Source organism: Vidua macroura, chromosome 3 (genome assembly GCF_024509145.1).
Source record: "Vidua macroura isolate BioBank_ID:100142 chromosome 3, ASM2450914v1, whole genome shotgun sequence".
Taxonomy (NCBI): Eukaryota; Metazoa; Chordata; class Aves; order Passeriformes; family Viduidae; genus Vidua; species Vidua macroura.
In genome coordinates, this window is record NC_071573.1 from 24,940,449 (window position 1) to 24,966,637 (window position 26,189).

At 40.5% G+C, this 26,189-nt stretch overlaps 1 protein-coding gene across 1 annotated transcript; it reads right to left on the reverse strand.

Moving 5' to 3' along the window:
* Window positions 1-193: 193 nt before the first annotated feature.
* KCTD3 (potassium channel tetramerization domain containing 3) lies at window positions 194-25,477 on the reverse strand. Its single transcript, XM_053974138.1, has 18 exons — window positions 25,113-25,477; window positions 21,558-21,611; window positions 20,142-20,187; window positions 19,204-19,277; window positions 18,705-18,763; window positions 18,432-18,512; window positions 17,677-17,811; window positions 16,719-16,809; window positions 14,370-14,560; window positions 10,454-10,569; window positions 7,227-7,314; window positions 6,986-7,102; window positions 5,815-5,985; window positions 4,500-4,655; window positions 3,415-3,511; window positions 1,949-2,133; window positions 1,706-1,844; window positions 194-1,366 (listed from the first exon to the last, which is right to left on the reverse strand). The coding sequence occupies exons 1-18, from the start codon at window positions 25,184-25,186 to the stop codon at window positions 787-789; spliced, it is 2,454 nt and encodes an 817-aa protein (XP_053830113.1). The 5' UTR covers window positions 25,187-25,477; the 3' UTR covers window positions 194-786.
* Between the last annotated feature and the right edge of the window lie 712 nt (window positions 25,478-26,189).

Genomic DNA, 26,189 nt, shown 5'->3' on the forward strand with positions numbered 1-26,189 from the left:
CTTGTAATTGAGAATTATTACACCATGACAGTAAACCTACTCCCATATTCATCTCTGTCCTTTTTCCAGAGAAAGTGACAAGAAAGCCCTCAAGAGACTGCCAGTTGTGTGTATTCTGCCAAGCATATTTTTATGCATTCTCTCAGTCACAATCAGCAAAATCCATCATCTGATACCACACATTTTCAGAAAGTACAAGCAACGCTCCTCTAGCAATTTATTTGGACTAGGAGGCAAAATCATATGCTATTTTGGATAGCTTCCTCCTTAACCTGCACAAAACATTTCAGATACCAGACAGCAGCATAAAGAGCAAGGATCCCATTCATTAAACAACACTACAGAGGCAGCTTTGTGAATTAGGCAAAATCCACCCAAGACAGCAGCAGCGCTGTAGAGCAGTGTGCGGCTGCATCTAAAGGGCATCCTCTGCTCAGCAACCAAGTTTTCCTTTAGCACTGTCCCTTTCCCCAAAACAAAAATAATGACAACATATCGCATGCCTGACCACATTTACGCAAGAATGCACAACAATATTTTGGACCAAGTACCGTACTACATTTTGGAGCATTACATAAAGCCACACATTGATGTGGACAACCCTTCAAAGCTTTGGCAGCAGCTAGAAACTTCCTCATAACCTTACAAGTTTTATTCTGAACAGAATAAACCAGAATATTTATTTGAGAACAAAATCCCACTCAAGAAAAAACCCACACAATGTAACATCATGCCTGCTACCAGCCAGACAGCACCTGCACCTTGTTTTTGCTACCAGACACATTTTCACAAGCCCAGTTCTTCCCATAAGTCATTCTTCCGGTGTCGTGGTGAAGCAGCTGTTTTTGTAGGTGATGGAGAAGCTGCACCAGGTAATTCAGGCCCACCTTCAGCAAGGGCTGGTGCTGAGGCCAGGAGAGGCACTTTCTTTCTTCCCAGGAAACCAGCTCCTTCAAATCCCATTTTCTTTTTGCTTTCTGCTTTGGTTTCATTCTCTTCTTCTGGTCCTCTTCTTCTGAGATCCAGAGAATTTTCTGGCAGGCGGTGAACCTCTGTACTGCAACACCCACCTGCATCTGTCATGCCTGTGCCTCGCACTTCAAGTGCTGTTGATTGGACTGCCTTCCTCTCAGCTGCACTGCCCTCAGCTGTTGCCTTCCTGGCCTCTGTCTGGTTTGAATTCCCATTTGCAGCAGCTGCCTTTTCTGTTGGGCTTTTGCTGGATAAGTTAAAAGCCTGGAAGTCCCGGTAACTGTGAAAGCTCTCTGTCCGCCTTGCTCTTGCCAAGAGGGGGCTTTCTCTGTATGGCCGCACAGAACCATACGTGGCAGTTTCGTGGATTGTTTCATGGTGCTGCAATTGGAGGCTTCAGAAAATACAAGAAGAGCAGATGTTAGGCTGAAAATAGCAGCCGGTTCTTCTGCACACCATTGCTCCCACCTACCACTGCAATTACCACTACAATAGCAATGCACTCATTACAGCCACTACACAAAGGCTTCCAGATCACTTTGGATTCTCAGAGGATACTTCAGTCTGCGCACATACAAACCAGTAGAAATCAAGGAATATGTGTGTGTAGTTCAAGCCACTTAGGGCATGAATTCAGAGGATCAGCTACGGCCTTCAATTCACCAAACCTGTTTGCCTACCTGAACAGCAAAACCTTTGGTGTCTGCAGCCGGTGCCACCCTTGGTGACTTACCTGGAATTAGATTCCCGAAGCCGGTTTGGCTGAACTACTGAGGTGGCAGGACTGATGTTGGGTGTGGCACAGCGAGATGTACTCAAGTCACACTGATCAAGCAGCTTCAGCAGCTCTTCCTCTGTGGGGCCACCAACATCTGCAAGAGAGAGAGCTCTTAGAGGCCAAGTCCATTTACTGCAGTCAGGTACTCTGAGGACACTAAAAAGAACCACACCACAGTCCTGGCCTAACACAATTTACCTTTGTCTTCACTCTTATTAACCATGTCCATAGCTGTGGTCAGGTCCCACATCTGGATGCTGCCATTGGAATGTCCAGTGAAGAGGTAGCGGCGTGGCCGGGAGCCCATCCTGCTGGATCCTTCACATTCTCGCACAGTAAATGACGAGATGGTAGTGCAGTCAACTGCCTGGATCTCACAGATCCTACAGGAAGAGAAATCCCAAATTACCTGAACAATTGCATCTAGCAGAGTTTGGCCACTGAAGTCAGTACTGATTAATTTCTGAAGTCAATACTGGTTCATTCATTTTCTGAGAAGGCACAAAACTTGCCATCAGAAAAAGACCTTTTCTCCAGATGAAATTCCTTCCCCTGCATGACTGGCACACTGCTCAGCTGCAGACAATCCCTTCCCACCCCCAGTCCATCTGCACTCTTACTGCTTGATTATTAGGCAGCCCCCACACGTTCTACGTCCGTTTGCTATTTGCAATTATAAGAAAGCTAAGGCTCTCACAACAGTGACAGAAACCAGCCCTTTCATATGCTAGACACTCCAGGAAACTAACCTGCAGAAACAACACATTTAACCACTACAGTTATACAAAAGATATCTATAATGTAGATATTATCTTTTTTGTCATATCACAACTGTAATTTCACTTGTCATGGCAGACCTCCATTGCTTTTTTCCCCTTTATTTTAGAAGCTTATGAGGAGTGAGGAGTAGAAAAGACTCTCAAAACTAAGCTGCTCATGCTCTGGGTAGTTTGTTTTACTGGCCCTTTGTAGTGAACTTTTCACCCAAGCAGTGCCAAAATAAGTCTTAATGTTGAGGCATTAATGTTTTCATCCAGATTCAAAGTTATTAGGCAAAAGATGCAAAAATGAAACACAGAACTGGGATCCATTGTCTTTTCTGATCTTGTCATCTTCCTAGCCTAACAGGAAGAAAAACAGCTGTGGATTTGACAACATTTTTTTACTATTTTGGCAGCAATGTTAGTAGAATATTATGAAGTCAAGCCTAAGAAAATAATTGAATAGATGACCTAGAAAACAGTGCCTCCATTTTAAAAGTTCTAATATCTTCAAAGCCAAGTGCAAAGAAAGAGAGAAACCCATTTGTGAGCAGCATAATCCCTGCCACCAGCAACTTCAGCGTTAGTTTTGAAGTTAAATGTTAGCATGGTACCATGGTTGAGAGTCACATATTCTGTAGAGGTACAGAAATGTTTATTTTGTGAGCTCCATCATGAAGTGAGTCTCTGATATCACACTTGTCAAAAAGCCTTTTGGCTTTGAGGTTATAATAATTGTTAAATAACAATTCTGTTACTGGCACACAAACGAGTTCAGCCGGAGCTGTCAAGCATAGGAGAAGACTGTTATGTGCAACTGCACACACTCAGCATGGAGCAGGGAGACATCACCACCCGAACAGGCCTCGTCCTGCCTCCTTCCCACTTAAAACATGGATGTACCTTTTCCCAGTTGAAGACAGCCTTACAAACAGCTTATTTGTAATGGGAACAACTTTTTGGATAAACACCTGTTGGTCATCTCGTTCACCAAAGGGTCCTAGAGGAAAAAAAGGAAAGATCACTTGTTGTTTGTTTGTTTGTTTGAATCCCCTCAACTTTTTCCCCAAACAGTTCTGAAGACCCAGACTCATATGAGTATGACCACTGCAATTTTAAAGTATCAGGACCAGGGAGCCAAAGATGACCAGTAGCTAGCAAAAGCCATCCAATGGTTAGCAGTCTCTACAGATCCAAATCAGTTTTTGTTGTTCTAAGGGACATATATTCTTAAGTTTGCTGTGTGTTTCTGGAGGAATTACTATGTCAGCACAAACCCTACCTTAGGTCTCTATAATAACAGCAAGTAATTTGTTATTTTGCAGCTCCTTCATGTCTAAAGGCTTAATCAGATTTCTTGCAACTGACCCCAGCCTGTGTTCACAGGGCATCCTATTCATCAAAGGTTCATTTGCAAGGCTCAGACCACCAAGGAATCTAAGCTACCTGTCTACCCATATTTACCAACATACATTCCTTCAGTACCTTGCTACAGCAATGTGCTAGCATCCTTTGCCTCTGCAGTTGCAAGGCTTCAGTGAATTTTGTCATGACTTCAAAGTAATTTAAGGATTTTTTCCATGCTTTGTTTAACCCCAGCTGAACACTGAACTAGAATTTGCAGTAGACCAAATGTTTGCTATGCTCATCTGCTTAATACAGTCTCCTGCGCTTTCTCTCGTTCTCTAGTTAAATCAGAACTGAAATGCTACATCAGTTTGCTCAAGGAAGAGGTGTAGTATCTGTGTTCCAAAGACCTTTTTGTTCCTTCTTCTGTCGTTCAGAGTAAGTCCTTTAAGTGTACTCATTCTCTACAGCCTAAATAATAATTTCAAGTGAATCTTACAGATCCTTGCCATCGTTTCAAAGGGAGAGCAATGTATAAGAGCTTACACTCATTGTCTTGCATGTTATAGGGCTGAAGGTCTGTTAAATCGTTATAAAGACTAGTGAAGGTACAGGCACAGCACAACCCAGAGACAGCCTACCAATGTCATTTCCAGAACAGTAACTGCCATGACTCTCTGCTTCCTCCAGGGACAAGATTTTGAATGATGCAAGAGGTGTTGAGCCTGGCTGAGTTGAAATCATACCCCGGAACCGAGTCACAGTCCATGTCCGGACATGGTTGTTATCAGCACAAACTAGAAAGGAAAAGATCTGCATTTACAAGGGATGACAAGACATTTAGATAAACTTCTCTAATGATCATCTACATGATAGTTTTTCAAGACTAAGCGATCAACAATTTAGTCAATGTGATGTCACACAACATCTCCAGACAATTTTCTCACAGTCTACAAATTCTTGCTGATGTCCTATTTTCTATTAGTTTTGTTTCTTCACTCAGAAATTAAAAAAACTGGGACAGGTGCAACACCAAACTAAGGTCTGGTCTAGCACCAATAGCCTACAAACCCTTTCAATCCCCTGTCTGCAGATGCTAGGACAAGATGTCATGAGAGCATCCTGGCAGCAGAACCCTCCTCTCAACAGCCCTATTCCATTGAATTCATTAATTAACTCAGTTTTGTACATAGAGATGTGCCCTCTCCTGGTACTGAGGGTTTAGCAGCAACTTGCAGGGGAACAGATGACTTCTGGGCTGTTTATTTGCAGTATAATTGGATACCATGTTCCTGTTCCTTTTTTTTTTTTTAATAACGAGATATCAGCAAGATGTAAACCAGTTCTCTGCCATGCCCTGGTTGCTGGATTCTGGATGAAATAGATTTTTACAGAGGAAGGAGTGACTGCATCTTCTCTGCAAGTAAGACACATTCCTAAGCATAAGACCAGGACAAGCAGAATAGCACAACAGACACTGCAAGACTGCTGAGAAAAGAAACAGAGACAGCCCTTTGAGGTCACAGGAAGGCTTTTTCTAGGGCCCAGGAGGAGATGGTTTACATTTTGCTGCAGCCCAGAAAGCTCCTGAAAGGCTGTTAAAATAAGAACTAGTGCTAAAGGACCTGCACACAACAATAAAACTTGACAGAGATATATTTGTTTACAAGCCCTTTTATTTCTACAAATGGCAACGTTGGAATAAGACACAAATTAAAGAGTGAGTTCTAGTATCTGCTCAAATAAAACTTAGGCCTTTCAACTGCTAAAGGCTTTGAAGGAAGCTTACTTTAAGAAAGAGGATCCAAGCAAATCTAGCCCTTCACTTATCCCCAGATCTGTCCAACTAATTTCTATCACATGTAGGAAAGATGCAAGTTGTAGAGCATAGCATACAAATACTGCATTGCTCAGGAGGAGGGGAAGACCATCAGTACACATATGTGCACACATTACCTGACACGAGATGTTTCTCTGAGAGCATGATCTTCGTGACAGGGCTTCGATGAACCGTGAAGGTCTGAAAGAGCTGAGGGCCAGACCCGACTGTCTCAGGGTGCTGTACAATCACCCTCACTGCTCCAGAGCTGGTGCCATATGCAATCTCAATCCAATTGCCACTTACACCTAAAACAAGCAAGAACACAGTTGTTCCTCCAGGAATAAAAGCTTGGCTCACTGGGGGCCAGGGAAGGAGACAGTAGAAAACAGTATTTCCAAGCTTCCACAGTAAGAAAGCTATGTTTTTTAAACACTGTTTTCTCATTATTTTCCCATAAACAGGGAGGGCATTTTGCCACTAAAATGACCCCAGGTTTGCTCAATTCCATACTTCAATTCCATGCTTCAACATTGTCTTAACAAAAGCCTTTTTTCCCATTCTCTCCTCCCTCCTTAAAGTGAAAGAAGACATGGATGAAGTCATATAGTCAGGTATTTTGGCACTCCTCACAGTGATATGGCCTATAGGTGCCACGTAACATTTATTTCTTTGCTTTAGTTGGAGGCAAATGGGAAAGCAAAGCAAAACAGCAAGAACTACAGTTCAAAAAGTCACTGCGGTATCCATATTATTATGTGAAAGTAACCACTTTCTCCCAGTCTGGGCTTTTTTGAGTTTTACTTTGTTTTGGGTTTTTGTGGTTGCTATTGTTTCTCTTTTTAATTTAAAAGATAACTGCACCATAATTTAAAAAGCATCATCAAGCTGCATATGGAAATGTTTCTTAGCATATTGGTTATAAAGTCAGACACAACAGCAAGGTTGTGTCTCCCCCTTACCCAGTTCAGCACAAACTATTTCAGCAAATAAAATTCATAATCAAGTGCCTCCCTGGTGCACAAGGCTTAAAATCAACCAAGATACATTAGGCACAAGCATTAATATAGAAATACATGTAAGTATATGTACCTATTTATAAAGATTACAGGTGTAAGGAAAAACAGCTATGCCTAGTGTTTATCATTAATTTGAAGATGATTAAATGAAGAAAAATTCTTTGTTTATGTCAAGTGCTACCTTGTATGCTTTAACCCTGCTAAGCAGCAATAGGAAAAGTCCATTTAGAAAACAGAAAAGCACATTTCTAGCAAACTGTCAGTGAAGAGACTCTGGTAGAATACTGACTTGTTTTAGGTGTGAGGTAGACACTGAGAGCTGTTATAGCATCATTGGAGGGATCATGGTACAATTCTGTCACTAGAAGATCATTGTCTTTCATTCGAAGTGGGAACTTCTGCATGTCTGTGGGGAGGAGACATTTACCCTCATTAGACAGAGTTCTTCTGATGCAACTTAAGTCAACTAAAGAGTGTAACAAAAAAGCAGTAGCACCTCGTTTTTATTCCACCGTGTTTCCATTTCTTACCTATATAGTAGATAGAGCCATTGTTACAGCCCAGCAGCAGGAAAGACCCAGCAGTATCGTAGCTTGTGATAGGAACAACATCCTGAACCTACCGTAAATAGAAAGGAAAAAATAATCAAATAAAGAATTTAGGTTATTACTTCCTCAGTTTTCAGACATTTTTAGTGTATTTTGTTGAACGTCACTTGAGTTTGGTACTGGACTGAAGCCATTGTACACACACTTGCACGTACAATGGCATTCCTGAAATACTGCATATTCCTCTACCAAACTACATCTGAAGTCCTGGAGTTCAGAAGGCAAATCAGCACAACTGCTCTGGAAGATCCTTCTGTGTGAAGGAACAAAGCTTAGAGAGTTGCACCTAAACCATGTCTTCAAAAGTAGATATTTTCCCATATGCCAGTGAGTGTATTTCACCCTTTCTGTCCTCTCCCTTCTTCCGTTTCTGACAAGTCCTTAACAGATTTCTGCACCAAGGAACTAGATATGTTACCTCTCTCTCTATGCCTTCTTTTATCCCAAGTTTTGTATCCCTCTGCCAAACTATGGAAATCTCTGCCTCTAGCAGATATATAATGAGGGGTAAAAATTCTTGTTCCATTACAGTTTCTCACTTCCAATACACAAAGACACCAAGCAAACTGGAAGACAGCCCTGTCATATTTTACTTACTGGTCTACAACTCAAGGTGAGGGATTACACATGCCCTTTCTTTACCCTCTAGGATTAAAAGGAGAGCTTATTCCTCCAAGTGGGACAGAGATGTCAAGCAAAGAAAAAGTTTAGCTTATCCTAGGTAAAGTGTCCTATTTCAAAGAATTCTTTTTTGCTTCAGCCCTGAGGAGGAAAAAGCCAAAAGCCATTTTATCCAGAGCATTCAAACATGCAGTGCCATGGTATTTGTCCTGTACTCTATGTTTCAGTCAGTTCACTTAATAGACCTTGAATACTAATTAATGGACATTTCAGCCTAAGTTCTCATTTCTCTCTGACCAGCATCATCCTTCCAATTGCTACAGAGACTTGAAAAATAATTTGCAGAATATTTACAATGAATCAGCTGGAAAAAAGCAAAACAAACTAACCAAAGAAATTTCCCCACATCCCAAAGAGCTCGGACTCTAAACCAGTACCCCTTCCTAACTTAAGGATCGTCTGTAAGCCCCTAAAACATTTTATCTTCTTTCCTTCTGCAGTAGAAAGAATTGCTTAGTGTTCCTAGATAGGAACACTAGAGGTGATTCAGCAGCTGCCATCTGCCAAGATGTGAACTTTCATTAGGAATCAGAGCAACTCTGTACAACAGTCACTGGTAAAGCATGGCCAGTGAGAATCCCCACTTTGCCTAGTAGGATTTTCTGTCACACTCTACTGCTTTTTTTACCTCTTACTCTATAGCACTTAATATTCTGTTTCCTTTAAGCTCTCCTTTGCTAAGAATTTCATTACTAAAGTATCTAGCACCCACACCCTCCTTCTCCTCCTTTTAGCACACAACTGAAACACTGCCAGAGGAATAAGTACTAGGGAAACCACCCCAGCAGTCTGCTCAAATCTCCAAGAGGGGAAGAAGATGAAAGAGCCAATAAGATGCAGAGATCAGAATTACATCTTGAGGGTGTAATACATTAGAGATCACCATATAAGGAAGAATAGATTTGCACAAACGGAAGTAGAACTTAGAAAGACATCAGCCTGAAAGATAAAGTTGTTGCTTTGAAATGGCATCAGCACACTGTTCTACAAAAACCTCTCTCACTGAAGCAAGTATGATTGCATCTTAAGTCCAGAGCTGTGGGCAACTCATGGAAAGCAGTCAGTTAAATATCAGATATTCTCATTAGCAATTTCAAGATCAACCCTGCCACTTTACATCTTTATGGGGTTCTTCAAGAAAAGAGTATGTTCTAAAGGGATATTAAGAGCTACAGGAAGACATTTGTGGGTTTGGTTTTTTTTTTTTTCTTACTAGCAAATGAGCCCAAGATACAGAAAACATCTTGAAATTATGTTGTTTTGGGGTTTTTGTTTGTTGGTTTGGTTTTATGGGGGTGGATTTCGTTAGTTTTGTGTTTGGTTGATTTTGTTTGTTTGTTTATAAAAGGAGCTATTCTTATCCTTGAAAAAATAAAAACAGCCAAAATGTTTCATAGACACACTGGCATATAAGCCTCTCAAAGATTTCCTACTCTTCAATAAGAAATGCTTTCACTAATGGAATAGTCAGTCAAACTGAGGAACTATTCAGGTGATCAGAAAGATTTCTGTGGCTCCCCAGAAACAAAGATGATGAATGGGACATCAGGTTTTATTTCTTATGACTTGCTCCTTTAAAAAATACTGTTAAACATGAGCTTGCCAGATATCATTAAGTTGTCCCTTAACAGAAGATTTTGCAAACCATCAGTAGAACTTTAAATAATGTTTTAATTCAAGGCTGTGCTAACCTGTCTGTCTCTGCTGCAGAAGCAGAATTATCCCACACCTATTCTCTATGTTATTTGTTATTTATTAGTACTATCACTTAAGTGTCAAATCAGAACTTAATTAGCAAACAGTGCAGCCGCCTCAGGTCAGTTCTGCCTCTTGAGATTTGCAAGGCATTTTTGGGATTTTTAGCGCATCCACGTTTTGTGCCACAAAGGTGCACATCCAGCTGCGTTACATGCTTTGTTATTTGAATGCTCGACTGTTTCTCAGACTCATACTGACTCCATGGATCTCTCTATTTAATGTGCATTCTGACAACAGGAATCAGTGCAGCCAGAAGCATCCACACACAAGACAGGCATCATTAAAGTAGTCTCCTATTGTAAAGCAGCTTTGAAGATCCCCAGATACCAGACTGCCTTCTTGTTTTCTTTCAGATCGTCCAGAAATTGCTGTCACACATTCTCTACAATTTTATTTCCTATGATGCTAGTGAATTTTTAACAAACCTAGTAATCCATAAAGAAGTTTAAATATACTGGTACTTGACATTTATTGCCCCAAATCACACCACATCCTTTCATATGAAAGCCTAAAAAGCATGCTTCTTAGCAACACCAAACAAGTCAACATTCTGCTCACAGGCACAATACCCAGGTAATAAACTCTATAACACAAGTTAGGACTAAAAACCCTATGATGAGCATTTCCCACATGCTTTTAGATTATTTTATTCTCTTTTTAGTAGAAAGACATTCCAGCTTGTAAAAAGTGATGTGGAAAATTGAACAGACCTGCCAGTGCTGAGTCACAGCGTTCCATACTCCAACTTTCCCTGTATGGCTTGTAGCCACCAACTGGTTGCCAATGAAGAAGAGAGCATCTACAGGCACTCCAAGACTGAACACTCCTGCAAAAAAATGAAGAGGCTGTGAAGTTCATCTAAAATGAAGGGAAAAAACACAGTAACAATGGTATCTCTCTATTATTATCACATCACATTTATTCCAGTAGCAAGTAAAGAACAGCCAAAACTTGGTTTGCAGTGTGATGTCATCTCTGCTAATACCATCATTATTTGGAAAGGAGGCAAGAGAAGCTAGAAGAGCAATTATGAAATATACAAACATTTTTCTACAGGAATCAAGTTCTCAAAAGACTTTAATATAAATAAAAAACTTGTATTACAACAAGCAGGAATTTTTGTTGTTTTGTGGGTTTTTTTTACCTGTGACTATAAAGCATCATTTAAGAAGCAGCAATTTCATGGGTTTTGCAAATTTGTGCCATACTAGTTTGCAATTACCTGTTAAAATATTGCAAATTCTTGATGACATTTTTTTGTAAGTCCAGTCAAGTAAAAATAATTTGAAAATGGATTTCAGGAACTAAAATGACTACAAGGCTTCAGCCTTATTCTTTGTAAAAGACTGAACAAGTCAAATGTGACCATATTTGAATGCATTCTAATTTCTCTTTTAGCAGAAATACTTGAACTCAGAAAAATAAGCAGCCTGCAAAAGCCTGCTTATTTCTTTCCATTCCCAGATCTTTTATTTGGTTGCAGTCCTTAAGCAGAGAGTACAGGCTAACAGGCAATTAAAACTTGAAGCTATATAGGGAAGCAGTCTCACCAATCATCACATACTATTCAAATTTGGAAGATAAAACTTACCAGCAAATGTTGGCCTTCCAAGTAAAGGAAATGTGTCATCAACATCATTTCATTAATAAAAATCAAAACAGTGCAGCGCTTGACAGGCATTGATGGCTGTGGTTGCAGCTGACCTTAACATCTGAGGCCTTCCACAAAATTGATCCTTTCTTTAGAGCTTCCAAGTCTCATCATAGATCCAATATGAATTACTTTGACTGAACTGCAAAGTTGGGTAGCATACCACATTTTGTACTACTTATTGCCCATGTATTTAAAAGTTACAGCATACTCAAAAGGTCTGAGGTAATTTACAAGTTTGCAAGCTATTAAGTCTAGCAAAATGGCCTCATAATTAACTTGGTTTGTAAATAATTCTAGGCTATGTTTTTCTGCCTGGTAATTACAAAAATACTGGGGATACATTACAACACCAAAGTGTCAAGCTTCACTCACAAGTTTCTATTCCATCCTGCTCACTCTATATATTTATATTACTTCTCACTAGCATTCCTTAACTGCAGCAGATAAATGTTGTCAAAACAAGAGTATCCAATAGCTGGAAAATTCCTCAACATTGTTTAGGACAAACTCAAATGAACATACTGTCATTCCTACAAAAAAATCAGCCCTCTGTAACATCCAAGAAAGAATCTGAGGAAATTGTTTTAATTATGGTGCTAAACCATTTTCCAGGGCAAAGTACAATCATTCAATGCAGATAAGATTCAGCAGTACAGGGCACATGAAAAAGGCAGTAATAAAAAATCCACAGAAACAACTAGAATTGACTACTCCAGAGAAGGACGAGGTTCAAGGAAATCAAGGAAGACAGCTTGAATGGTCTGGAGGAATTTGAAGTGTCAGTCCTGCTTAGGCTCAACAATCTTGAGACTTGTCCACAGGGGAGACAACACTATATGCAATGACAGGCTCTTGTCCTAAGGGTCCCTCTCAGTAAAATACTGCTTACAGCAGCAAGCCAGCAGCAGTGTCTTATGTAAGTAATATCAAAAGGGAAGAAAGCGCTCTGGGAGAGCTCTATCACAGAGATGCCAGCCCACACAATTTGCTGGGGATGGTGTTGCCAGGCTCCAGCAACTGTTTGGAACAAGTAGTTTCTTTCACAAGATAACAGCAATGTACTGTATCTCTAACACAAAGCAGCACTGCAAGCATTTGTCTCTACAAGGAAACAAAACAGCTAGGTTCAAGTTATAACTATTAAACACAAGCATTTTTTTTAAGCCAATCAACATGACCTATTATTCAAAAGAACAGCAGTACATTTTGGTCAATGTCAGTCTGACTAGGAATTTCATCCTGTAGGCACTTTCTGTCTGCTTCCCCCCTTCTCCTGCCCCAAGTGGCAATTACTCTGTTTCACAGTGCCACTTGAATGCAGTACAGCCTGGTTAGCAAAAGTCCTTGCTTCAGTTTTGTTGCCATTTTCAGTCATAGTCTAAGCTACCAGAACCTTATGATATTGGCATATTTTAGTGTTTTTATTTGAAATTAAAGTCTACTTTTGTTTTTTGTGTCTCTTTGCACTTGATTTCAAAAAATCTGAGATGATGCTTCTTGTGTCTTACTGCAAATCCCAAGGTAACACAAGCAGCTAAACCAGAAAATGCAGGAGGAATGTAATGGCACAGTGCTTAAAGCAATGCCTGTTACAGGAATACAGCTGTCACACCAGCTCTTTTCTGTCCTTAAGATTCAGTCAATGGGAGAAAGAGAGAAGAAAAGGCTTCTCAGATCAGATAATTACTCACTGCAATTAATGGAAATAATTTCATATTCAACTGTTAGACACACCTTTTGTATTTTTCTTAAATACTATGGAATCTCCTTTTCCATTTTGCTGACCATGATTATATATAAGAACTTTATGAGTCACAAGTAAAAGAGCAGTACACAGCTCATACAAGACATCTGCCTTTCCCCATCTTCAAAGATGACTTAGTGTTTCCAAACATTCATGCAGAAAAAAAACCCAAACCCACAGCTATGTTAAATATCCATTAACATAGCTAGAAATTGCCTCAGAATCTGTCAAATAAGTTCTTTAAAGGCACACGGGTCAAAACTTGAATTTGGTAATTTTGACTTTAATTAATGGCTACGATAATTCTCAAGGCTTCAACTATGGAAATACATCTAATAACAAATTAGCTCAGCATTAAGTTTCAGAGAAAAGTGCTCACATAACCAGACTGCTGTCATACTTTATTAGCAGTATCCACTGCCAGAGGAAACAGACATTACTGGCACAGCAGTGGTTATTCAAACACCAGGGATTAGGCTAGAGGAAGTTCCAAATACCATTCCCTTCAATGCCTCCCAGATCTGCCCGAGATTTGAACAGCAATGACATCAGATCAGTACCAGGGAATATTTACTTCTGGAAATATCTTCTTGCTGTTTCTAAAGCTTACAATTGTGTGTCGTTCACTGCCAAGGTGTATAAGCAATAATTCCTGTATCCTTAAAGGAATAGTGTGGGCTTTTTTCCTAATCTGACACCCAAGTTATTAACTCAAGAAATGTTCATTTTCCAGACTCCATTTATGAACCACATTTGACAGAGAACTGAAGTATTTTCATCATCTCTATGTAAAAATGTGGCTTTAATAACACAAAGGAAAGAGCCGAATCATTATATATCTGTAGGTTTCCACCTCCAAAGCTTAGATCCTTTGTGTTATGGCCTAGATTCAAATGCAAGTCTAGGGAAAATTTTAACTCTTAATTTGAATTTTTACACAAAACCCTCAAACTGAACAGTAAGTATTGGTAAGTATTGGTTACTATCTGTTCAGTAAACACAGCGCACTTTTATTTTCCATCTCTTTGATTTTGAGACAGGATTCCTGGTACAGAACTGAAGGAAGTTAAAACACTGTAACAGGTTGTTGCACTATAGCTTGATTTGTCACTCTGTGAAAGTGAATACTGAACACCAGAAATCACACATACCTCAGAACAAGGTCTCAGACTTCCTTCTAGTTAAACCCACACATAAAATAAAAAACAAAACAGGTGATGATAGTTACCAATTTCACTGCCACTACCACCATCTTGAATGCTCCACAAGATAATGCTACTCTCTGAGGCAACTGCAACCATCTTGTCCTTGTCTCCATGAGGTCCTCCAACCACCTTGGCATTGAGAGCCACCCGCTCAATGGTCCAATCCAGATAAGGACTGGTGAACACCTGCTGCCACCCAGATGACTCTTTAATTCTGGAAGGGCAAAGGGGAGAACAGGGAGCAGATGTCAGAAACTCAGGAACAGACAGCCCAGTCTAATCCTGAACCAGTGTGGATGATTCAGTCTTACAGTCTAAGCCACAAACTTCAAATACTAGAAGTAGATAAGAACTACAGTCTACAAGAGCTGCATTTTTTCCCATTTTGAAGTCTGATACTGCATATTATTTCAGTGCTTTGCAGCTACTGGAGTCCTGTGCTGGGCTTTTTCTTAATATAAGCACATCTGATATTAAAGTTATAAGATGAAACCAAAATCTTGGGCTAACAAACACTAGATAATGAGGTTCAATGTATGACTTTAGAAGAAAACTCTATTAATCTCCTTATATATTATCCAAGAAACCAAATCATGCTTTAGCATAAAGCTCTGCTGTCCAGACAGATTTTCTGTTTATGGTATACTGTAAGCAGATAGTACTGAACTGACTGTAAGATTTATTTATAGAGAATAATTTCCCTGTGCATTTTTAAGACTTACGTGGTGTCAACACAATTTATCTTACTTAAATTCAGGCAATAATTTAGATACTTTGCATTGGAGCTAAAGCACACTAGATCTCTGCAGTCAAGTTATAGAAAATCAAAAGCAGAAAGATATGTGTACTTTTTAGCATTGTTGCCATTATTTCACTTCAGTGTTACATCCTGCCTGGAGCTGAAGCACCCCAGACTACTGTGCTCCATCTACTACAGCTTCTGCAACATGCAGAAGTTGTAGTGAAGAGATTTAAGAGCACAATTGCAGTAGCAAGACTTTGAATGCAACAAGACATTCTTGCAACCCTTATGATCAAAATATAAAAGACTTTTGTCATACTTCAAAATTTAAAAAAAAAATTATCTTTAAGATTCACTGTACTTTACTGCAGAAGAATGGAGGAGGGAAAATTCCACCATTGTATTCCTAGAGCTCCTTCAAGTTTTGGAAGATAAAAAGAATACAAGACTGCGACCTTCAGTCTCTGTGAAGAAAAGCAGCACTTTAAACTGGCATGTTGACCTGCAGCCTCTTTAATGAGCCATTCACGTCTGACATGGTTCATCAAAAGCATCACTCATAACATAATTTCAATGGCAAAAGGTCTTGTTAAGTAGTTTACCAAGCAGGAAAGAGGCAGAATCTTTCACTTAAAGTGAGCTAGCAACCAAGGAAAACAGGCGGAGATAAAATCCTAAGAAGGGGACAATTAGCAAAAAAACAGTTGAAAATCATTGCCTCTTTCTCTGTCAGACAAAAACATTAAGCAGAGCAAGGAATCCACATTTAATACAAATTAAAGCCAAAAAAATTGCAGTGGTGAATGCAAGTTAGACGTGATTTAAGTTACAAAGTTTAAGCAACTGAGTTAATATTCTAGAGAGTGAAAAGGCAGCAAAGTATGGCTTTAGCTTGGCAGTAAGCAGAAAGAAGCTGTTCACATTACATTCTTTTCCCCTCTTTTTGTGAGCCACAGTATTAAAGCCATGTTGGCTTGGTCTGGGCAACAGCTCTTGTTAAAAGCTGAACGGACTTTCCATCCAAAAGACAGCCACCAATTAAATCAAGACTATGAGATGTAAACTAAAGACAGCTTCTGTGTTGTGGAGGTATCGCTTATCTTCACCAAATCTTAAAAAACAGCTAGTTTGTTTTCAAGACATGGAAGACGTTTTTCAGCCATTCAAGTGAAGTAGCAAGTATTTAACAGTTCTGCTCAGGAAAAAAAAAAAAAAAAAAAAAAAAAAAAAAAAAGGTAGCAAAATAATGTAGCAAAAATTCATTAACTGTTTCACCTTCCTTGACAGTGTAATATCACAGACTGTTTCCAAACTCACAGCAGGAAAACTTTTTAAATTAATTTCCATTGAAAAGCCTGCTTTAAAACAGGCTTTTGAAGCAGTCAAAAGCCTGTTTTATTGGAGTAAATTTGCAACTTTTTCAACAGTATCAAGAACTGACATCAAAGCAAAGTCTGAGTTCCTATCAAGCAGGTTATTTTCACCAAAGAAAAGCAGTAACTCATATTCATAGGATGAGACTGAATGTATTTACTACTGCTATTTCAGAGTAAACATTTTGCTTTGCTCTTAGCCAATTATAATATTCTTTTTTAGCTTCCTGTAAACTGACAAGCAACTCTATTCCTACCTGTAGCAAACAGCAAAATGGGCATAGGCAGCTACTATCCAATTGTGGTGGCCAGCTACTATTAGGACTTTGCGTGGATCCACAGGAAATCCTAAAAACAACAAAGCTGAAGTCAGGCAAGTGATGAGTATTAGATGAGCAGAGACATCTATAACAGGATAGAGCTCTCTGCTAGGATGTGCAACAGAAACTCTGATAATTAAGTTTTCAAGAAACATTTTCAGCAAGATTCTAGTTCGCAGTATTGTTCCTCACAGCCTTGGTATGCTACAGAATACCAAGAAGAAAGCACCTTTTACCTCCTTTTATCCAGGACTGCCTGCTTCCAAACCTCTAGCAGCTCACTGAGAATCAGCAATTCATATCCTTCTTTTATATTACATAGATTTACCTTTATTACATAGATTTACCTTTAACATAGTCTAGTTTTTCCTAACACTGCTACGATTTACAGGATTATGACAGAAATACGACACTTCTAAAAGCATCATTTTGCTTGCAAAGTCAAAAGCTGGAAGATTACATACTTCAGGTCTATCTCACAATTTTTCTGTGAAGATTACCTTTACTCTAAAAACTTGGCTCTTGCAGGGCAAGTGAGGCCAAGACCAAGAAAGAGGTGGAAGAGCAGGAATTAGGCCCTGAACAAAGACCAAAGAGACAGTGGCCTCTCTGGTTTTTATTATGGTTTTAGTAAAGTATAAGGCATTTGTCTAAGGGGCCATGCTAAGACTGCATGAAGAAGTTTGATTTGCCTTTCTCTCAAACCTCACACGTGTCCTGTGTAGCACTGAGCTTTCAATACTGTATAGGGAGTAGTGTTTAACTAAGTATTCAGCAGTTTTAACCAGGCAAACACAGAATAGCAGATTTAAACCAGATTCAGCCACACAGTTCTTATTTCCCAGAGACATGCATCTTTGCAATTTGCTTTGGTTTTAAAACTGACACTCCTCACCTAGTCTGACTGTACCTTCCCCCGTACCAGCAAATGTAGGCTGGACACCACCTCCATGCATCTCACTCTCATTCTGACCCATTCTGATGTCGGTCGGTGGCCCAGTAGTATTATTTATCTTACGGCTGGGAATGCCTATTAAAAAAAAATAAAATGTTTTGTGTCCCTCCTTAAACTTCAGCAATATAACAGATATTAGTTCACTTTAAAAATACATGATTAACACTTGTGCTTAAATTTTGATGAAAATTTAATTTATCTGCTACAAAAAAACAGGCAATCCTGTAACACTGAAACAGAAAATGCTTTACCTCTCTATGTTGACATTCACCATCTAAGGAATTATCTTCAGAAAACTTGTCAATAATTGACAAGATATCCTTTAGACCTCAGGTTAATACATGAACTGTGTTCATCTCTGCAGAGAATTTAAAAAGTCTAACAGGTACTCATGTTGGTAAGGAAAGCTCTTTAGTGGTGATTTGTCACCTAGGCAATAGGACACCAAAGGTAACTCTATGTTCAGAAAGAAGAAAGCACCTCACGCTGATGACATTAAACTGAAAGGCTCCTGAAGAGCCTCTGCTCTAGTCTACAACCAAACACAGCCTGCTTAGTACTAACGTGCCACACCCCCCGCCCAGTATTCCAAACATGCTGTTTTTTACAGCACAGCGATCAAAGTCCTAGGTTTAAATCACGAGTGACAGTAGCAAGTGGCAGCAAGCAACATCAGACCATGAATACAAGAATACCTGGAGGAGGTAGGTAGCCATGAAAAAGGACACTGCCACAAGATGAGCGTTCCAGTTCTTCACAAAGTAGCAATCTTCTCACTAAAGAAGAAACCCAGATATGACCGCAGCTTTCACTTCCTTGAAAATATTACATTATCTAAAATATCCTTCTGTTTTTCAAAACTTTTACTTTGAAAATCTTCAGGGTCACAACTGCCCAGGATTGGCCAGTAGACCATTACTACAATAATAATTATAAGATGAGCTCACATTAAGGAAAAAAAAAGTTACCTAAAGGAGTGATTCCATAGAATTCAGCTTCATGCCTGAGAACATTAATACTCACTCCCCTGGAGAAACAGGAAAAAAACCAAAAATTGACAAGAACAAAGTAAGTCAATACCTTGAATATAAATGCTTGCATATAACTGGATATTACAAATCTAAATATCAAGCTACCTAACAGTTTATCGAATTACCACAAAATGCATTCAACATGTTGATGTTTGAGATTTTAAAGTGATCTTAATTGGACTCAATTTTCATTAAAATAAAGATACAGAAACAATAAAGAAATACACTACAAGAAGTGGTCTACATTACAAGAATCTACTAACTAAAGAGAATGTCACCATTTCTGCCTCCACCATGACATACATATATTCTAGGCATGGCCCAACATCTATGAGGGAGCTGAGCCACGTATCAGGCACCCAATTAGATGAGTCAGATGAAATATTTATCACGTGAACAAGTTTTCTAATGCTTCTGATTGAAATGAACTTCTTACCGTAAGTCTAACTCCTTTGTGCGAAGAAAATTTAAAATGGGTGCAAATGCTGCTGGATCTCGATCAATAAATATCTGCAAAGAAAAATTTCTGTCCTTGAGTACTATTATGGAGCAACCATCAACTAAAGTGCTATTTTATACTGAATGTGGGAAAGAGGAGTTGAAGATGAGGAAATGAGCAAACAAAACTCAAAGTTTTTGAGCCTCTTCTTTGTTCTCATTATTCTACTGTCCACTAATTAAACATCCCTACAGGACACACATATAAACACTGTTGCAAATACATGGCACTTAATAAATCTATTTATTCTTTAGGTTGTTTAGGTTCTAGTCTCCACAAAGGACAATGGATACTTTCACTTTCTAGCATGTGTTCAATATGCAGTAACTGTAATAAGATCTCAAGACAGGTTTTGACTTTTTAAAATTCAATTACCATCAAAACTACCTCTACTTTTAGCAAAGTACTTGTATGCCTTACTATTGCTCAGCAACATTACTGTAACTATAGTTTCCCATTCAAGAGTATCATACCCACAGACTGAAACAGCCATGCTACATGTTTTTACCAAAAAAAAAAGTGCTATATTTCCATGTTGGATTACTCAACTACACATGCAATGCCTATCTAATGAAAATTACACCTCCCTGCAATACAGCAATTGGCATTTGCTTGTTTAAAAAAAGTAGAGTTACTGTTTCTACAATACTGGTACAATGCAGAATTAGCATAGAAGTATGAACATTGTTCAATTTCACTTAGCTTGAAACAAAGATGAGAACCAAGAAAGGCAGAGGTGTCACTCATTTTTATGAAAGTTTAGCCTGACTGAAGCAGTATAATTCCACTAGCACCCACTGTGAAAATGCTTTAGGAGAGAACCTAACCAAAAGCATAACATCAAATTAATGAGTTACAGCACGTTCATTACTCACAGCACCAGTTTCATCCTTTAGTGTTGAAATTCTTCCGCTCAGCAAACTGAAAAACACGAAATCTTCATTAGATGTCCCCCAGAAATGTACTGACACAAACATAGGGTAGGAACACTCTGGGTCAGTTAGGTCTCCTTGGTTACTTTTTGGTAACACAGTTCACCAGATCAAAGAAAACAGCTAGAATGCTGGAGGAATGAAATACCTCTCCTGGACAAAGGAAAAGTGCATGCACACCTACGAAAAAACTCAGAGCTGCATCATAAGGACTTTCAGATGCCCAAAGAAAATAGACACAAGGCCTAGCCTTAAAGGATGAAAACGTTTTCCCAGGCACTTAGAGCACTGTGTAGTTTGTTAAAATCTAGTTAAATTGGTAAAAGCTGTTAAAGCAAAAATGATGAGTAAACAACCCAGTCTGTAAGGACTTACTGGACAAAAGTGGGATTAATTCATTTTTACACAATTCTACTTCAAAGTTTTTCTCCCATCACATCAAAGTACTTTTTTTCCAGACCCATATAAAACACAATGTCAAAATCTCATTTTACAGGTAAGATGGACACCAACACCAACAGCTTTCATTTAATTCTGGATGACAATTATCTGAGATTTTCCAGTATTGGAAAACTTTCAGAACAACTTCCTTAGCATATTTTGTGTTGAGAGACTGGGGAATAGCATAAGACTTGATCCTAGTGCCTTTCCTCGCACGCCTGAAGGTGACATTTCCCTGGCATTTCATTTATCTGAACATCTCAGTAAAATAGGAACAGGAAATGCTGCATATGTCCGCTGCCAGGCTTTTATTAGGAAAGACATCTAGAATATAAAAATTGAATGTAAGGAAGCAAAATTGCCAGCATTTAGGTCTTCCTTTGTGGGTTTAGGATTAACTGGGGTGATAAAGGTACAGCAGCTGTAGAACAAAATATGAACCTGCAGAACTAGTAATGGCAGTGACGTAAAAGGAGGATGCTCAATAATTCAACAGCTTCTGTATCACAAATTAAAACCCTCAAAACTTTGAGGTAACTCAGTGTAGAGCAATAACTCAAAAAAACCCCAAATCAAACAAAACCAAAAATGTTAAAGGCACTGCTAATGCATATGGCCAGTAAGATCGTAAGTGGTAACAGAGTCACAGCAGTCAGTGGCATGCCCCTTTCCTGCAGTACTGGAGGTTACTTCCACAATATTCCATCTAAAAAGTGACAGCTCCTCAGCACATATGAGCTGCCATGGCTACATTCAAGCAAGAAGATGCCTCCTGGGTAACAGCTTACTTCAAATGAATCTGTCCATTGCTTCGAGATGGAGGGAAAAGCACTAATACTATTTACAACATAAATTAAGAGCTGAGAATATATTTTTTTTAATTTGTGTTTGTTAAATGTGATAATATATTACAAATACCTGGAAAAAAATGAGTCTGGAATCCACATCAATGTTTGTCTTGATGTGCTGAACCTATGAAAACAAAGTTACAAGTTCAGAATCAACTGTAAAATTGGAAAGAAGCCTGTTTTATCTGAAATTCCTTGATTTGTCTAACAAAGTTAATATCAAACAGGTTTGGGAAGTTTGAGATGTTTAAAATACCTGCAACAAGTCATGTGTTGCAGATTCTTTGCACAAATTGCCCTTAAAGCATGAAGCAGGACTGCCTGGAGACCACAAAAGTAACATTCTTTTTATGTTTGTAACACACTGTCCCAAACATCCGATATTTCCTGGTTCTCACACTTCAATATCAATGCTTGCAAAAAAACAGGTCCACAAAACCCAAACACTGTTCCACACACAAAACCCAAACAGTAAAATACGTATTTATCATCAGTGTGCTATATTTGTCAATAACTGCACACTACTCTGCTGCTTTTACTTAGGACTGAAAGGGTGCTACATTATGCACTGCAAAAGACTACAGTGAGCTTCAAGTTAATATTTTAGAGGAACATTAATTATTTGCCATTTTGGTATTTGGGCCCCTCTTGGGGAGGAGGGAGGGGCAATAACAGTTAAAAGAAAAAAAAATCATTATTTACTCTGAATCTTATTGTGAAATAATACAAATTATAATATTACTTATAATGCCAGACAATACTTTACATAATAAATAACTATGGATTATTTTATTCTACTTCTGGTTTTGATTTAACATGAAGGATGACAGCTGAACTGGCAGCTTAGACAATGAGCTCATGCTCTGCATCACTCTCTGGCTGTACATATCCTCTTACTAGTGCCACGACTAAGAAACCTCTGGTGACCTCTTCATTAATGGAAAACAAAAAGGATATGAAAAAGTAAAATTCCATTACAACTTGCCACCTAGTACAGGATTACAAAATATTTTCAGAATAAAAATACTTATTCATAATTTATCTAATTTTCACTGCTAGTATTTTCCAGGTTTGAAGGAGAAAATAAAAAGTAAACAAATCCCATTACTTTATGCCCCCTAAGAGGCAGAAACACAGAGGCCATGCGGAACTATATAAATCATGGATTCTGCATCTGCAAACATAACAATGGCAAATCTGTTCTTAACAGAAAACCTACAGTGTCAGTGTTCTAAGCACAAGCATGCACAAAGCCTTTCCTGAAAAAAATAAAAAACATTTCCCTAATATACTTCTAAGTAGTTTTGCTCAGCTCTTCTTAGCAGTAATACAGCTCACTACCTCTGTCCACTTTAAGAGTAAGGGATGATTCATTCAACTATAATATAGCATGTGAAAACAATGAATTACATGAATTTTATCCAGAATTAATCTAGACACTGCTTGTTAATATAGGGATTGATGCAGCATCACCATCATCCTCTTTCAATTTTATCAGCATGTTCAGACAGCCCCGGGATTTCCTGCCTATAATTTAGCACTATGGTACCAGTTTAGTAAGCAATAGCTCATAGTAACGTATACTTTAGAACTTTTAATACATAGATATTAATCTATGTAAACAACCAGACAGAGTCCTCCTTTCCCAGATGCAGAAAGAAGCTTAGCCAGCAACATTTACATGCATCGGTGTATCTGCAGCTCCATGCAGCGGTCAGACAGGCATCATATAAGAAAAAGGAGGCAAACGCAGGGCAAAATCCTCAAAAGACCCTTAAACATATACCAGCTTAAAGTTATTTTAAAGAAAATATAAGCAACTGGAAACAGATGTGCCAAATGAAAGTTATAAAACAACTATTTTCATAGTCTATTGTCCTTGTGGAGTTACATTGTAACCAGAGGGAGATACAGAGTCAAAAGAATTCACCCAATTTGATACAGTACTTTCTGTGAACGTTAACTTGCAAGAGACTTTGTTCACAGTAAAGGAATTCACTAAAGTTGTGACCAGGAAGTGATGGAGCCATCACACACAACAAAGAAGTCCTGACCGTCCCACGGAGCAGTGGAGACCTGAGCATGGAAAAGCTGGGGTCTCTGTAGTACGTGCTCCAACGTATAACCTCGTGTCAGAAACAGAGAGGAGTGCTCATTTCCGCTTCTCGTACAATTCTACAAACAACACTAAGAGTTTCAGGTTTCTAGTGAGAGTAATGAGAACTACTGAAGAGGAGGAAACGTGTACAGTACCCTACTCTCACCCACTTGCTGTGCACATCATCCACTCCATTATCAGCTAAGAGTCACCTGCCTTTGCAAACTGAAAAACATGGCTCAGGTGTAGTTTTCAAAGGACATGGGCACTACCAAGGGAAGCTGAGCTTGCAAAAGACCAAAACTTCTCACACAGATGTACTATAGTACAGAGTCTCTCTATTAAAGAGGAAATATCCATGCACACATTTCCAATTGCTTACATCCAAATGTTAACTAATTTGCCTCATTCTTCCCACTTGTAGGCAAGCCCTCTGAGGGTGTGTATTTCTTCCCTGATTAGTGCCCTTTCCATAATTCTCTGTTCTCTGCAGAGGCATTTAATAAGGAGAGCAGCTTTACGATTCCACAGGTAATTAAATCTTAAAAGATAAACTGGCCTGTAATTTCAGATACGGAGTTCACTGAAGAACCTTATGCAGCATAACATGAGATCTGGTCCAAGCCTACATCAAAGTAATCCCGAAAGCATCATTAAAGGTGAGTTTCACCTGTGTAAGTTACAAGCAGTTTCTCTGGGCTAAACCAAGTTCTTAGTGGCTCACTAAAGCAAAGGAATTCTGCATCGATTTCTAGGGCACTCTAGTTTAAGAAAGGCTGCAGCACACAATTTAGTTATCAGATCAAGTCCATGCTCCGAGTAATGCAAGAAAATTCTTAAAATAGGAGTAGTAGTTCCTACTACTTATAGCTAGTTCCACGTTGTGCACATTACTTGGGAAAACACATTACTTCAGTTTCCACTAGCTACAGCAATCTGAATGATTTCATGCTCGAGCATTTTGACAGGAATGTTTGCACTGTTTATCACGCAGATTCTGACCACAGCTGTCCCACAATTCTCTGCCTAGCCTGCCAAAACGTCTACATCTGCCAGCTTCCACACTTCCAGCGTACGTTTGAAAACAATACAGCTCTTTATTCTTGTTGATACCAGCGGTATCATATCAGCGACTTTAATCCCTTACTCTCTGAGACTGTTCACTAGAAGCCTACAGATGTGATGAAAAAGCAAAGCTTCTATCCCTGAAGAAGCAGGATTCCAGGAGTCTCGAAGGTGTATGTAGAGCAGGCTGCCCTGGCATCGTTGGCACGCGGAGCTGCCAACCCGCCCCGTGCCCGCCTCCGGGTACCCCCGGCCCCCGTAAAGCGCTGGGTGAGGGCTCATCCCGGCCGTCCCGGCGGCAGCACCAGAGCGCAGAGCCCCGCGGGGCAGTCCCAGGCGGGTCAGCACCGCCGCCCTGCCGGGCCGGGGCGGCCGAACCCCCGCCACGGCCGGGCGGGCTCCCGCTCGGCGCTGCCCCTCGCTCGCCGCCCGCCACCGCCGGCCCCGGGCCCGCCCGCTCACCTGGTGCCGCCCACGTTGAGCTGGATGATCTCCCCGCTCCCGGCGCCGGCGAAGCCGCCGCCGTTCCCCGCCATCTTCCCCGCCGCCTGCTCCAGCCAGCGCCCGCCGCCGCCTCCCGCCGGGACCTCGCGGTCGAGGGAAGCAGCGGCGGAGCCGGGCGAAGGCGGCAGGGAAGGAGGCGGCGGGGGATCGCCCAGCGGCGGCCGGTGCAGGGTCGGCGGCCGGCCGGGCTGCGGCCCCACGGGCTCCCGGCGCTTAGGCCCGGCCAGCGGCGGAACAGGCCATGGCAGCACCGGCAGGAGGAGCGGGGCCGGCGCGGGCCGAAAGGCCGCGGAGCGGAGGAGGAACGCGGCCGGTGCAGGAGGCGGGGCCGGCCCGGCTGCGGCGGGAGGAGCCGGCAGCGCCCCGCGGGCAGCGACGTGCCCGGAAGGGGCCGGCGGGAGCCCGCCCGCCCCGGGAGCGGCGTCACGCCCGAGGCGCTGGAGCCGCGGCGGCGGGGTTGTCATCTTGTGTGGTTTTAAAGGAACGAGAAGCTGGCCCTGCCGCCATCAGGCGCCAGCGACCCCCGCCTAAAATAAAGAGAAGGGCAACGCGGCTCCCAGATCTTCCCAGGCGGAAGATCTGGGAGCGCAAGTCCTGCGAGGAGCAGCTGAGGGAGCAGGAGGTGATTAGCCTGGAGAAAAGGAGGCTCAGGGGTGACCTTATCGCTCTGTGCAACTCCCTGAAAGGAGAGTATAGCCAGGTGGAGGTCGGTCTCCTTCAGGCAACCAATGACAGGACAAGAGGCCACAGCCTCAGGCTTCAGGAGGTTGAGGTTGGACTTCAGGATGAATTCCATCACGAAAAGGGTGATCAGACTTTGGAGTGCGCTGTTCAGAGAGGCGATGGAGTCACCATCCCCTAAGGTGTTTAAGGAAAGACTGGATGTAGCACTTTGTGCCATGCTTGAGTTTGGTTGACAGGGTGGTGCTCAGTCATAGGCTGGACTTGAGAGGTCATTTCCAACCTCATTCTGTGAAAGCCATGACTAGAGTGAGATCTTACTTACCCACAGGCACCCTAGGCTTAGGAGCTCAG